The sequence below is a fragment of the Ranitomeya imitator genome, chromosome 3 (assembly GCF_032444005.1).
Source record: "Ranitomeya imitator isolate aRanImi1 chromosome 3, aRanImi1.pri, whole genome shotgun sequence".
Lineage (NCBI taxonomy): Eukaryota > Metazoa > Chordata > Amphibia > Anura > Dendrobatidae > Ranitomeya > Ranitomeya imitator.
Genome location: NC_091284.1, coordinates 4,981,103 through 4,994,938, shown reverse-complemented (window position 1 = coordinate 4,994,938; position 13,836 = coordinate 4,981,103). Strand labels below are relative to the sequence as shown.

At 43.8% G+C, this 13,836-nt stretch overlaps 1 protein-coding gene across 1 annotated transcript in view; it reads left to right on the top strand.

The window, feature by feature from the left end:
• LOC138672437 (oocyte zinc finger protein XlCOF7.1-like) overlaps positions 1 to 11,870 on the top strand; it is a 28,157-nt gene extending 16,287 nt beyond the window's left edge. Inside the window, exon 7 of the mRNA XM_069760409.1 lies at positions 8,227 to 11,870. Coding sequence (XP_069616510.1) covers positions 8,227 to 9,182 — 956 coding nt within the window. The 3' untranslated portion in view covers positions 9,183 to 11,870. The remainder of the gene's footprint in view (positions 1 to 8,226) is intronic.
• The last annotated feature ends 1,966 nt before the right edge of the window (positions 11,871 to 13,836 follow it).

Sequence of the window (13,836 nt, the reverse complement as noted above, 5' to 3'; positions counted from 1 at the left end):
ATATCACACACCTGTCTCGCAGCTAGACCCAGGACAAAGACACTGAAGACTGCTCTCACTCACTTATTTCCCTGCCTAAAACCAAGGCACTCCCCCCTGTGGTGACCTCACTCAGAGGCTGAATCCTCCCTTTTCTTAGAATTATGACAAACCATTTCTATATATAACTCGCTGAATGAACCTCTTATGAGAATGACACTATGATCAGGATGTTCACCACGTCAGGGGGGTTCTATTAAGTATAAACACGGCATAGATACATTACCCGCTTATGGAGAAATCCGCTCCTTGCACTCATTGGGTTTAGGTCCTAGTGATTTCTGTGAGCTATAGATCTCTCGATGGACATCCAAAATATATAATCCTTATATCTCTAGCCCAGATCGGTGCTAGTATGCATAACTTTAAAAGAACAATAGAGTCCCATGCATTCTGGAACAGGCTGTACCAGTTTTAGCTGGTATCAGGCGGGAGGGGGGAATGAGGGGTTTATGCAGAGGCTGGCTTTCGCAGCACACAGCTACAGTTAGGTCCATATGTATTTGGACAGAGACAACATTTTTCTAATTTTGGTTATAGACATTACCACAATGAATTTTAAACAAAACAGTTCAGATGCAGTTGAAGTTCAGACTTTCAGCTTTCATTTGAGGGTATCCGAATTAAAATTGGATGAAGGGTTTAGGAGTTTCAGCTCCTTAACATGTGCCACCCTGTTTTTACAGGGATCAAAAGTAATTGGACAATTGACTCCATGGTAATTTCTTGGACAGTTGTGGGCAATCCCTTTGTTATGTCATTCTCCATTAAGCAGATAAAAGGTCTGGAGTTGATTGGAGGTGTGGTGCTGCATTTGGAAGGTTTTGCTGTGAAGTAAACTCGCGGTCAAAGGAGCTCTCCATGCAGGTGAAACAAGCCATCCTTAAGCTGCGAAAACAGAAAAAACCCATCCGAGAATTTGCTACAATATTAGGAGTGGCAAAATCTGCAGTTTGGTCCATCCTGAGAAAGAAAGAAAGCACTGGTGAACTCATCAATGTAAAAAGACCTGGGCGCCCACGGAAGACAACAGTGGTGGATGATCGCAGAATAATCTCCATGATGAAGAGAAACCCCTTCACAACAGCCAACCAAGTGACCAACACTCTCCAGGAGGTCGGCGGATCAATATCCAAATCTACCATAAAGAGAAGACGGCATGAAAGTAACTACAGAGGGTTCACTGCACGGTGCAGCCACTCATAAGCATCAAGAATAAAAAGGCTAAAAACATCTAAAAAAGCCGCACAGTTCTGGAAGAACATTCTATGGACAGATGGAACCAAGATCAACCTCTACCAGAATGATGGAAAGAGAAAAGTATGGTGAAGGCGCGGTACAGCTCATGATCCAAAGCATACCACATCATGTGTAACACCCGGCGGAGGCAGTGTGATGACGCGGGCATGCATAAACCCGGCGGAGGCAGTGTGATGGCGCGGGCATACATAAACCCAGCGGAGGCAGAGTGATGGCGCGGGCATGCATAAACCCGGCGGAGGCGGTGTGATGGCGCGGGCATGCATAAACCCGGCGGAGGCGGTGTGATGGCGCGGGCATGCATAAACCCGGCGGAGGCAGTGTGATGGCGCGGGCATACATAAACCCAGCGGAGGCAGTGTGATGGCGCGGGCATACATAAACCCAGTGGAGGCAGAGTGATGGCGCGGGCATGCATAAACCCGGCGGAGGCAGTGTGATGGCGCGGGCATACATAAACCCAGCGGAGGCAGAGTGATGGCGCGGGCATGCATAAACCCGGCGGAGGCGGTGTGATGGCGCGGGCATGCATAAACCCGGCGGAGGCGGTGTGATGGCGCGGGCATGCATAAACCCGGCGGAGGCAGTGTGATGGCGCGGGCATGCATAATCCCGGCGGAGGCAGTGTGATGGCGCGGGCATGCATGGCTGCCAGTGGCACTGGGTCACTAGTGTTTATTGATGAAGTGACACAGGACAGAAGCAGCCGAATGAATTCTGAGGTCTTCAGAGCCGCCATACTGTGTGCTCAGATCCAGCCAAATGCAGCCAAATTGATTGGTCGTCGTTTCATACTGCAGATGGACAATGACCCAAAACATAAAGCCAAAGCAACCCAGGAGTTTATTAAAGCAAAGGAGTGGAATATTCTTGAATGGCCAAGTCAGTCACCTGATCTCAACCCAATTGAGCAGCATTTCACTTATTAAAGACTAAACTTCAGACAGAAAGGCCACAAACAAACAGCAACTGAAAACCACCGCAGTGAAGGCAGAGCTTCAAAAAGGAGGAAACACAGCGTCTGGTGATGTCCATGAGTTCAAGACTTCAGGCAGCCATTGCCAACAAAGGGTTTTCAACCAAGTACTAAAAATAAACATTTCATTTAAAATTATTGAATCTGCCCAATTACTTTTGGTCTCTTTAAAAACAGGGTGGCACATGTTAAGGAGCTGAAACTCCTAAACCCTTCACCCAATGTTAATGTGGATACCCTCAAATGAAAGCTGAAAGTCTGAACTTCAACTGCATCTGAATTGTTTTGTTTAAAAATCATTGTGGTAATGTCTATAACCAAAATTAGAAAAATAATGTCTCTGTCCAAATATATATGGACCTAACTGTATATAAATTCCTCAGCGATCCCAGTGTTGGCACACTGGGCTCACATTACAGCCATATAGCCAGGGGTGAACCTAGCCTCTCTCCTGCCTTAGGCGAACTGAAAAACAGTATACACACACACACACACACACACACACACACACACACACACACACACAGTCCCTGCCTCACTGAATGTGCACACACATCCCTCCACCGGACCCGGTAATCGCCGCTCGCAGTAGCATACCAGCAGAGGTGTATCTAGGGTTTCTGGCACCAGGGGCAAGAATTCATTTTGGTGCCCCCCCCTCCGCCAAGGACTTATGCGATTTGCACACTCAGTCATGTACCCACAAGCTCCTCTCCCTAATGCTCTCAATGTTCAGTGAAAAACTGAGAGAAGCAGAAGAGAAGCTCGTTGTCACAGGACCATGAGTATGAAAATCGCATATGAGTGAAGTGTCCAGGTGACGACTACTGGAACCTGCAGAGCTGAATCCTGACATCGCAGCTTCTGAATTCTCACAACCAATGCACTGCACACTTTTAGGATTCTCCCTGGCCGGTGGACGGTCATGTCAGCACAAGCATGCGATTTGTGTACCTTTGGCCACATTCCGACTAGACGTGCCCGGCCTCGCTCAGTTCATTTTCATTGACGGAGGCCACACATGTCTAGTCCGCACATGACTGCATGAATGTAAATCCCCAGCACGAGAGAATCCTGACAGCGTGCAGTGCGCACTGTGAGAAGTCAGAAGTCTGCAGTCACAAAGAATGACTGCAGACTCATTACAAACCTGGACATCCCCTTTAATGCTCCTAACATAAATAAAAACATGAGTTAGCATCACAAATGTTACTATGTTACAAATAACATTTACATCCAGGTACCTTATAGATGACGTTGACTCTCGAGCCGTTGTTCTTTTCTTCATCTTGTCCAGACCCCATGATGAGTTTTCTCATCCACAGCCGTCTCTGCAGACTTCCATCTTCTCCGCTCTTTTGCAGAAAATCTCCACATAGTAACATAGTTAGTAAGGCCGAAAAAAGACATTTGTCCATCCAGTTCAGCCTATATTCCATCATAATAAATACCCAGATCTACGTCCTTCTACAGAACCTAATAATTGTATGATACAATATTGTTCTGCTCCAGGAAGACATCCAGGCCTCTCTTGAACCCCTCGACTGAGTTCGCCATCACCACCTCCTCAGGCAAGCAATTCCAGATTCTCACTGCCCTAACAGTAAAGAATCCTCTTCTATGTTGGTGGAAAAACCTTCTCTCCTCCAGACGCAAAGAATGCCCCCTTGTGCCCGTCACCTTCCTTGGTATAAACAGATCCTCAGCGAGATATTTGTATTGTCCCCTTATATACTTATACATGGTTATTAGATCGCCCCTCAGTCGTCTTTTTTCTAGACTAAATAATCCTAATTTCGCTAATCTATCTGGGTATTGTAGTTCTCCCATCCCCTTTATTAATTTTGTTGCCCTCCTTTGTACTCTCTCTAGTTCCATTATATCCTTCCTGAGCACCGGTGCCCAAAACTGGACACAGTACTCCATGTGCGGTCTAACTAGGGATTTGTACAGAGGCAGTATAATGCTCTCATCATGTGTATCCAGACCTCTTTTAATGCACCCCATGATCCGGTTTGCCTTGGCAGCTGCTGCCTGGCACTGGCTGCTCCAGGTAAGTTTATCATTAACTAGGATCCCCAAGTCCTTCTCCCTGTCAGATTTACCCAGTGGTTTCCCGTTCAGTGTGTAATGGTGATATTGATTCCCTCTTCCCATGTGTATAACCTTACATTTATCATTGTTAAACCTCATCTGCCACCTTTCAGCCCAAGTTTCCAACTTATCCAGATCCATCTGTAGCAGAATACTATCTTCTCTTGTATTAACTGCTTTACATAGTTTTGTATCATCTGCAAATATCGATATTTTACTGTGTAAACCTTCTACCAGATCATTAATGAATATGTTGAAGAGAACAGGTCCCAATACTGACCCCTGCGGTACCCCACTGGTCACAGCGACCCAGTTAGAGACTATACCATTTATAACCACCCTCTGCTTTCTATCACTAAGCCAGTTACTAACCCATTTACACACATTTTCCCCCAGACCAAGCATTCTCATTTTGTGTACCAACCTCTTGTGCGGCACGGTATCAAACGCTTTGGAAAAATCGAGATATACCACGTTCAATGACTCACCGTGGTCCAGTCTATAGCTTACCTCTTCATAAAAACTGATTAGAATGGTTTGACAGGAGCGATTTCTCATAAACCCATGCTGATATGGAGTTAAACAGTTATTCTCATTGAGATAATCCAGAATAACATCCCTCAGAAACCCTTCAAATATTTTACCAACAATAGAGGTTAGACTTACTGGCCTATAATTTCCAGGTTCACTTTTAGAGCCCTTTTTGAATATTGGCACCACATTTGCTATGCGCCAGTCCTGCGGAACAGACCCTGTCGCTATAGAGTCCCTAAAAATAAGAAATAATGGTTTATCTATTACATTACTTAGTTCTCTTAGTACTCGTGGGTGTATGCCATCCGGACCCGGAGATTTATCTATTTTAATCTTATTTAGCCGGTTTCGCACCTCTTCTTGGGTTAGATTGGTGACCCTTAATATAGGGTTTTCATTGTTTCTTGGGATTTCACCTAGCATTTCATTTTCCACCGTGAATACCGTGGAGAAGAAGGTGTTTAATATGTTAGCTTTTTCCTCGTCATCTACAACCATTCTTTCCTCACTATTTTTTAAGGGGCCTACATTTTCAGTTTTTATTCTTTTACTATTGATATAGTTGAAGAACAGTTTGGGATTAGTTTTACTCTCCTTAGCAATGTGCTTCTCTGTTTCCTTTTTGGCAGCTTTAATTAGTTTTTTAGATAAAGTATTTTTCTCCCTATAGTTTTTTAGAGCTTCAATGGTGCCATCCTGCTTTAGTAGTGCAAATGCTTTCTTTTTACTGTTAATTGCCTGCCTTACTTCTTTGTTTAGCCACATTGGGTTTTTCCTATTTCTAGTCCTTTTATTCCCACAAGGTATAAACCGCTTACACTGCCTATTTAGGATGTTCTTAAACATTTCCCATTTATTATCTGTATTCTCATTTCTGAGGATATTGTCCCAGTCTACCAGATTAAGGGCATCTCTAAGCTGGTCAAACTTTGCCTTCCTAAAGTTCAATGTTTTTGTGACTCCCTGACAAGTCCCCCTAGTGAAAGACAGGTGAAACTGTACAATATTGTGGTCGCTATTTCCTAAATGCCCAACCACCTGCAGATTTGTTATTCTGTCAGGTCTATTAGATAGTATTAGGTCTAAAAGTGCTGCTCCTCTGGTTGGATTCTGCACCAATTGTGAAAGATAATTTTTCTTGGTTATTAGCAGAAACCTGTTGCCTTTATGGGTTTCACAGGTTTCACTTTCCCAGTTAATATCCGGGTAGTTAAAGTCCCCCATAACCAGGACCTCATTATGGGTTGCAGCTTCATCTATCTGCTTTAGAAGTAGACTTTCCATGGTTTCTGTTATATTTGGGGGTTTGTAACAGACCCCAATGAGAATTTTGTTACCATTTTTCCCTCCATGAATTTCGACCCATATGGACTCGACATCCTCATTTCCTTCGCTAATATCCTCCCTTAAAGTGGACTTTAGACAAGACTTTACATAGAGACAAACCCCTCCTCCTCTCCGATTTTTACGATCCTTTCTAAACAGACTGTAACCCTGTAAGTTAACTGCCCAGTCATAGCTTTCATCTAACCATGTCTCGGTTATTCCCACTATGTCAAAGTTACCTGTAGATATTTCTGCTTCTAGTTCTTCCATCTTGTTTGTCAGGCTTCTGGCGTTTGCGAGCATGCAGTTTAGAGGATTTTGTTTTGTTCCAATCTCCTCACTGTGGATTGTTTTAGAAATGTTCTTACCTCCCTTCAGAGTATGTTTTCCTGGGTCTTCTTTGTTCCAGTCTAATGTTTTTCTTCCCGTCCCCTCTTCTTCTAGTTTAACGCCCTCCTGATGAGTGTAGCGAGTCTTCTGGCGAATGTGTGTTTCCCAGGTTTCCACATGATGCCCTTAAAGATACAAGTGTCATTATAATGTCATGATCCCAGGTTTCCACATGATGCCCTTAAAGATACAAGTGTCATTATAATGCTCCTGAATAAAAAATTTCCCTCACTATATTGTCTGCACAAAATATGACCCCCACACTGTACCTCTTATGGTACATACTCTTCACACTGACCTTTCCTTTCTATACCGGCCCCCTCTTCACACTGTCCTCTCACACTGTGTCCCCCTCTATAGGGCCCAGTATTTATACTCCATATTTATACTCCATCCTCCCACCCTGCGTGCATGGCTCCCCCTTCCTTCTCCCCTGCCTTCATGGCTCCCCCATCCTTCTCCCCTGCGTTCATGGCTCCCCCATCCTTCTCCCCTGCGTTTATGGCTCCCCCATCCTTCTCCCTTGCGTTCATGGCTCCCCCATCCTTCCCCCCTGCGTTCATGGCTCCGCCATCCTTCTCCCCTGCATGCTTGGCTCCCCCATCCTTCTCCCCTGCGTGCTTGGCTCCCCCATCCTTCTCCCCTGCGTTCATGGCTCCCCCATCCTTCTCCCCTGCGTGCATGCCTCCCCTATCCTCCCACCCTGCCATGCATGGCTCCCCTATCCTTCTCCCCTGTGTGCATGCCTCCCCTATCCTCCCACCCTGCCGTGCATGGCTCCCCATCCTTTTTCCCTGTCTGTCATACTCACCTCTCACCGCGCGGCACAGAACTTTCTGGCATCTCTGCAGCGTCTTCCTTCCTGTCTTCAGCGGTCACATGATAGTGCTAATTAAGGTCATGAATATGCACATATTCATGACCTTAATGAGCGATACCATGTGACCGCTGAAGATCGGACGCGCTGCCGACGCTGAGACGCAGTTGCAGCCACCGCTGGAGGAAGTCGAGTATTACGTCTGGAGGGAGGGAGGAGGGGGGCCGGGCACTTGACCCCAGAGTTTTATAAAAAAAACAAAAAAAAACTTAGCAGCGCAAATCTAGTTACTACAGAATCTGCCGCCCCCTCTCTTCTGCCGCCTGAGCCAAAGAGCTCAAATCGCCTAATGGTAGCAGCGTCACTGCATATAGCAGGGGGGAGGGAGTCGCCTGCAGGCTTAGAATTCCAGCCTTCTGCTGGCAGGCACAGGAAACTGCAGCTGAGAGCTCTGTATGTGTAATTGAAGTAATCAGAACTTCTCCCTATTTCCTGACTGACCTGTTTTTTGTGAAATGAGTAGAAGTTTATTGGTATTATTTTTGCCTGCATAGTAATGTTTGGTGGCTATTTATTCCAAATTTGGTAGAATGAGCAAACAGTTAACCTTCACGCTCCAATGGTTCATCCTATGAGGTTTTCTATTAGACTGTGAACTGTCATTGTCTTGTTGAATAATTCAGTATTTTACATAATTTTGCCATTTTTACAGACCGTTTAAATAAAAATGTTAAAAAATGTAAAATTCAAGGATATTTTATTCCCAAATAATAACTGGTTTTATTCTTAGCAGATGACTGTACCAGGAGATCAAAAGGAGAACTGACATCTCCAATTTTTAAATCGGATGATCTTGAAATCACACGGGATACAACTGAAGTGAATGCCTTTAGTCCAGATATGCCATCATCCCTTCACTGCAAAGATCTGTCATCTAATCTTATGAAACAGGCCCTGGCTTCTGATTCATTACCGACAACTGAGGAAAATCATAGTCGCAAAATAGACATTAAAAAACAAACTGCTTCTAAAGCAAAGAAGCCAATTTCATGTTCAGAATATGGAAGTAGTTTTTCCTTAGAAAAGTGTTTTGTTAAACATAAAAAAATTGACACAGCAGAGAACAGATTTTATTGTTCCAAATGTGGGAAATCTTTTAACCAGAAGTCAGATCTTGTTAGGCACCAGAGAAGCCACACTGGGGAGAAACCCTTTTCCTGTTTAGAATGTGGGAAATGTTTTAACCGGGAAGACAATCTCAATATCCATCAGAGAATCCACACAGGGGAGAAGCTTTTTACGTGTTCAGAATGTGGGAAATGTTTTAACCAGAAATCGACTCTTATCAGCCACCAGAGAACCCACTCAGGGGAGAAGCCTTTTTCCTGTTCAGAATGTAGGAAAAGTTTTAGCCATAAATCCGATTTGGTTAATCACCAGAGAACCCACACAGGGGAGAAGCCATTTTCATGTTCAGAATGTGGGAAATTGTTTAACCGCAAATCAAATTTTGTTATACATCAGAGAATCCACACAGGAGTGAAGCCTTTTTCCTGTTCAGAATGTGGAAAATGTTTTACAGATAAATCAAGTTTTATCAGACATCAGAGAACTCACGCACAGGAGACGTCTTTTTCATGCTCAGAATGTGGGAAATGTTTTGTGAAGAAATCATCTTTTCTTAGTCACCAGAGCAGTCACATAGCGAAAAGCCTTTTTCATGTCAACAATGATGAAATGGTTTAACTGAAAAATGTAAATGTATCTTCTTAAAAGAGTTGTCCACAACTAGGACAAGCTCTTGTTATTTCTCATTTTTGGCCTTGTTAAAATAAAAACACTCATACTCCCCTTCCTTGCCCGTGACGTGCCAGTGGTGCTCATGTGAGGTTCCTGGGCTTATGTGAGGTTGTTACATCACATGAACCCTGCGCCCAATCAATGCCAGCTTCACTGTTTCTGCCTTCGGATGTCTTGAAAATCAACAGGAAGCCAGGGGGTTTGGCTGCTCTCTGATTTCCTCTTAATGTTCAATTTGTCAGAAGGTGGGGAAGAGTGACGCCATTGCTGACTGGGCATAGGGCTCACATGATGTAACAATTTCACTTGAGCCCCAGGAATGGAAGTGCTGATATCGCTGGAGCAGCACCTGTATAGGAGGTTTGTATAATTGTTTTCATTTTAACAGGATCAAACCTGAGGAATGAGAAGGGGTTGTCAAAGTATTGGACAGACCCGTAAATCATCAAAAATCCCCCACAGTGAGAAGCCGTTATTATAACTAGAGTGTGAAAATTAATTGCTGAAAATTCATATTTTGTTGACTCTCAAAAAACTTTCTTTACAAGTAATACAAAAACAGACAGTTGTACAATTAAATGAGAAATGTTACTTTAGAACCTACTGTATATTTGGACTATAAGACACACTTAGCAAAAACAAATCTTCCTAATAAGTGAGTGCGTCTTATAGACTGGAGGCAGCTTCCTGTGACCGAGGAGAAAACTGAGACGGCGTCCTTCCTGATCACGGAGAGAACCGCTCTCCTCCAGCCCCACACTTATCTACCTGGTGCAGAGCAGGAGGGGAAGGTACCGGAACCTGCACAGAGGCTGCCCGTCCTGCGTGAGCAGCTGGAGAACCTTCCACTCCACAAGCTCAAGGACCTTTCAGATCATGTAATCGATCACATGACCCGGAAGGAACTGCAAATGTGGTAATGTCGGGGATGGTGGGGGAAGCCGACCATAAACTCCCGTATAGCAGTGAAACAAAGTTGTATTTCATTACATCAGGTGACAACAAAGTAACCACAAACCAATGACAAAAATAAACAATTAAATGCCATTTTAAAAACCAGGCCGCACACCCAGAACTGTAAAAGACCATTGCCAAGAGGGAGCAAGTAGAATCATGCGTGTGGTGGTCAATAATAGATCTGTGTGCATTGTACATAACCCATTGTAGGCCATGTTACACATCACAAAAAGCGGATAGGATCACGCTCAAACACTGTAAGGCTAGGCTCGCATTGCGTTAGGGCAGTCCGTTTAGCGCATAGCGCTACGGACTGCGCTAACGCAATGTCCCAAAAGGGATTGCGTTTGCCGACCCCGCTAGCGCAGATACCCGATCTGCGCTAGCAAGGAACGGACCTCGGACGCTGCAAGCAGCATCCACGGTCCATCCGAAACTAAAGGGACATCGCTAGCGCGTGCCAAAAATGGCATGCGCTAGCGATGCGCTAGAGATCCGTTAGCACATTGCCGTCAATGGGTGCGCTAACAGATCCGTTGCATGGCGTTAATTGCGACAATTTCGCCATGGAACGGAGTCCGCTAGCGTTAACCCATTAACGCAATGTGAACCTAAAATACCGCCGTACCGGAAGTACGTACTCCCGGTTTTAGGACGCCATGCAGGCATATTCCCACCTCCAATCCAGGACAGCGCAGCTGGGCGCGGGATGCGCCGCTGACTCCCAGACAAGAACGCAGGACGGAGCCGGTACACTGACTCTCCGCCCCCCTCCACCTTCTGCTTGCCACTTGGCATTATCATCCATTTAGCTCTATGCTCATATTACCTGCAGGACAGCTCTCCACGCTGCGGCCCACCCTAAACCTTCTACCTATGCCACAGGAGCTACTACTGGACTTACTATAAGGTATCCAAATATATTCCTCTAAACATGTGCGGTATTTTTCCCTGGGGGGGTTCTCTCTATGGCCGTACCTATCTCTCACTTATCTCCTATTGACCTATTTTTTTCCCCACACACGCTGCCCTAGGGGTACTCAGGACCGCTGAGGACACACCCTATTAGATTCATATCTGATGCCCCATTTTACAATTCCTCTAAACTATACTGGGGCTACTACATACTCTCCATCACCATACGTGCCTCCCCCATACCCATACAGGACTTAGGCTGTCTGAATACCTATACATTATGTAATGTGGATATTTTGTTATAATGACAGGTTATGCCTTAAAGGGACCATTCTCTTGCCTTCTGTCACTGCCACTCCTATGTTTGTGTATCAAAAGAGTTAAGGTGAACATTCTATTTCCTCTAAACAGTGGTTAACTGATGTACTAGATTTACCTCTTTGCTACAGGCTTACTTTTCGCTGCTCCAGACAGTATGCCCTTCATCGCCTCTGGTTGCCTTGTATATATTGTATATATTATATTGTATATATTGGTGTATTATTATTATTTTCTCGTTCTTGTTCTTATTTGTTTATTTTTATGTATACTGTTATGTGACAAACAGCTACTTATACTGTTCATTTGCTTTCCTACTAACCCCATGAATAAGACCCGGGAGGGTCGAAATGTCGGGTTTCTATCTACAAATTATCACAGTGGCAATTCTATTTGCTGACTTGTTTTTTTGAATAAATCTGGCATATACCTTTTTGCATCATACCAGTTTCGAGTGTGCGGTAATTTTTCTTTTACTATTGACTTGACCACACGGTCTGTTTTACCAGCACCTCCGTGTCCTTGACCAGAGTGCACACCATTATCGTTGTCCATGTATATAAATGTGAGTATGTAGCAGAGCTGTGTGGATGTAAATGTGCATATGTAGTGAAGCTGTGCGTATATAAATGTGCATATGTAGCAGAGCTGTGTGTATATAAATGTGAGTATGTAGCAGAGCTGTGTGTGTCTGTATGTAGCAGAGCTGTGTGGATGTAAATGTGCATATGTAGTGAGGCTGTATGTATATAAATGTGCATATGTAGCAGAGCTCTGTGTGATTTCACTGTCCATGCAACAGTGTTGTGTGTATATGTGCGCTGTGGAGTGTTCATTATTATCCGTGCAGTGAGGTTGTATGTGAATAAAACACACGGTGCAGAGAAACACTAACAATATATTTATTCCTTCCATATTCTGCCCTAGTGCATTAACCCCTTAGTGACCGGGCAGAATTTTGAAATCTGACCAGCGTCACTTTATGTGGTAATAAAGGCCCCTTCACATTAAGCGACGCTGCAACGATACCGACAACGATCCGGATCGCTGCAGCGTCGCTGTTTGGTCGCTGGAGAGCTGTCACACAGACCTCTCTCCAGCGACCAACGATGCCGGTAACCAGGGTAAACATCGGGTTACTAAGCGCAGGGCCGCGCTTAGTAACCCGATGTTTACCCTGGTTACCAGCGAAGACATCGCTGGATCAGTGTCACACACGCCGATCCAGCGATGTCAGCAGGAGTCCAGCGACTAAATAAAGTTCTGGACTTTATTCAGCGACCAACGATCTCCCAGCAGGGGCCTGATCGTTGGTCGCTGTCACACATAACGATTTCATTAACGATATCGTTGCTACGTCACAAAAAGCAACGATATCGTTAACAATATCGTTATGTGTGAAGGTACCTTTACTCTGGAACACTTCAACAAATCCCAGTGATTTTGACAATGTTTATTTGTGACACATTATACTTAATGACAATGGTACATTTAGGTTGATGTTTTGTGTTTATTTATAAAAAATATATATCTATAACAAATTTTACAAAACTGTAAAAAAATAGCAATTTTCAGACTTTGAATTATTCTCCCTTTAACCCCTTTACCCCCAAGGGTGGTTTGCACGTTAATGTCGGGGCCAATTTTTTCAATTCTGACCACTGTCCCTTTATGAGGTTATAACTCTGGAACGCTTCAACAGATCCTGGTGATTCTGACATTGTTTTCTTGTGACATATTGTACTTCATGATAGTGGTAACATTTCTTTGATATTACCTGCGTTTATTTGTGGAAAAAAACGGAAATTTGGCGAAAATTATGAAAATTTCGCAATTTTCCAACTTTGAATTTTTATGCAATTAAATCACAGAGATATGTCACACAAAATACTTAATAAGTAACATTTCCCACATGTCTACTTTACATCAGCACAATTTTGGAACCAAAATTTTTTTCTGTTAGGGAGTTATAAGGGTTAAAATTTGACCAGCAATTTCTTTTTTACAACACCATTTTATTTTAGGGACCACATCTCATTTGAAGTCATTTTGAGGGGTCTATATGATAGAAAATAACCAAGTGTGACACCATTCTAAAAACTGCACCCCTCAAGGTGCTCAAAACCAAATTCAAGAAGTTTATTAACCCTTCAGGTGTTTCACAGGAATTTTTGAAATGTTTAAATAAAAATGAACATTTAACTTTTTTTTCACAAAAAAATTACTTCAGCTCCAATTTGTTTTATTTTACCAAGGGTAACAGGAGAAAATGGACCCCAAAAGTTGTTGCACAACTTGTCCTGAGTACGCCGATATGCCATGTGTGGGGGTAAACTACTGTTTGGGCGCATGACAGAGCTTGGAAGCGAAGGAGCGCCATTTGACTTTTCAATGCAAAATTGACTGGAAT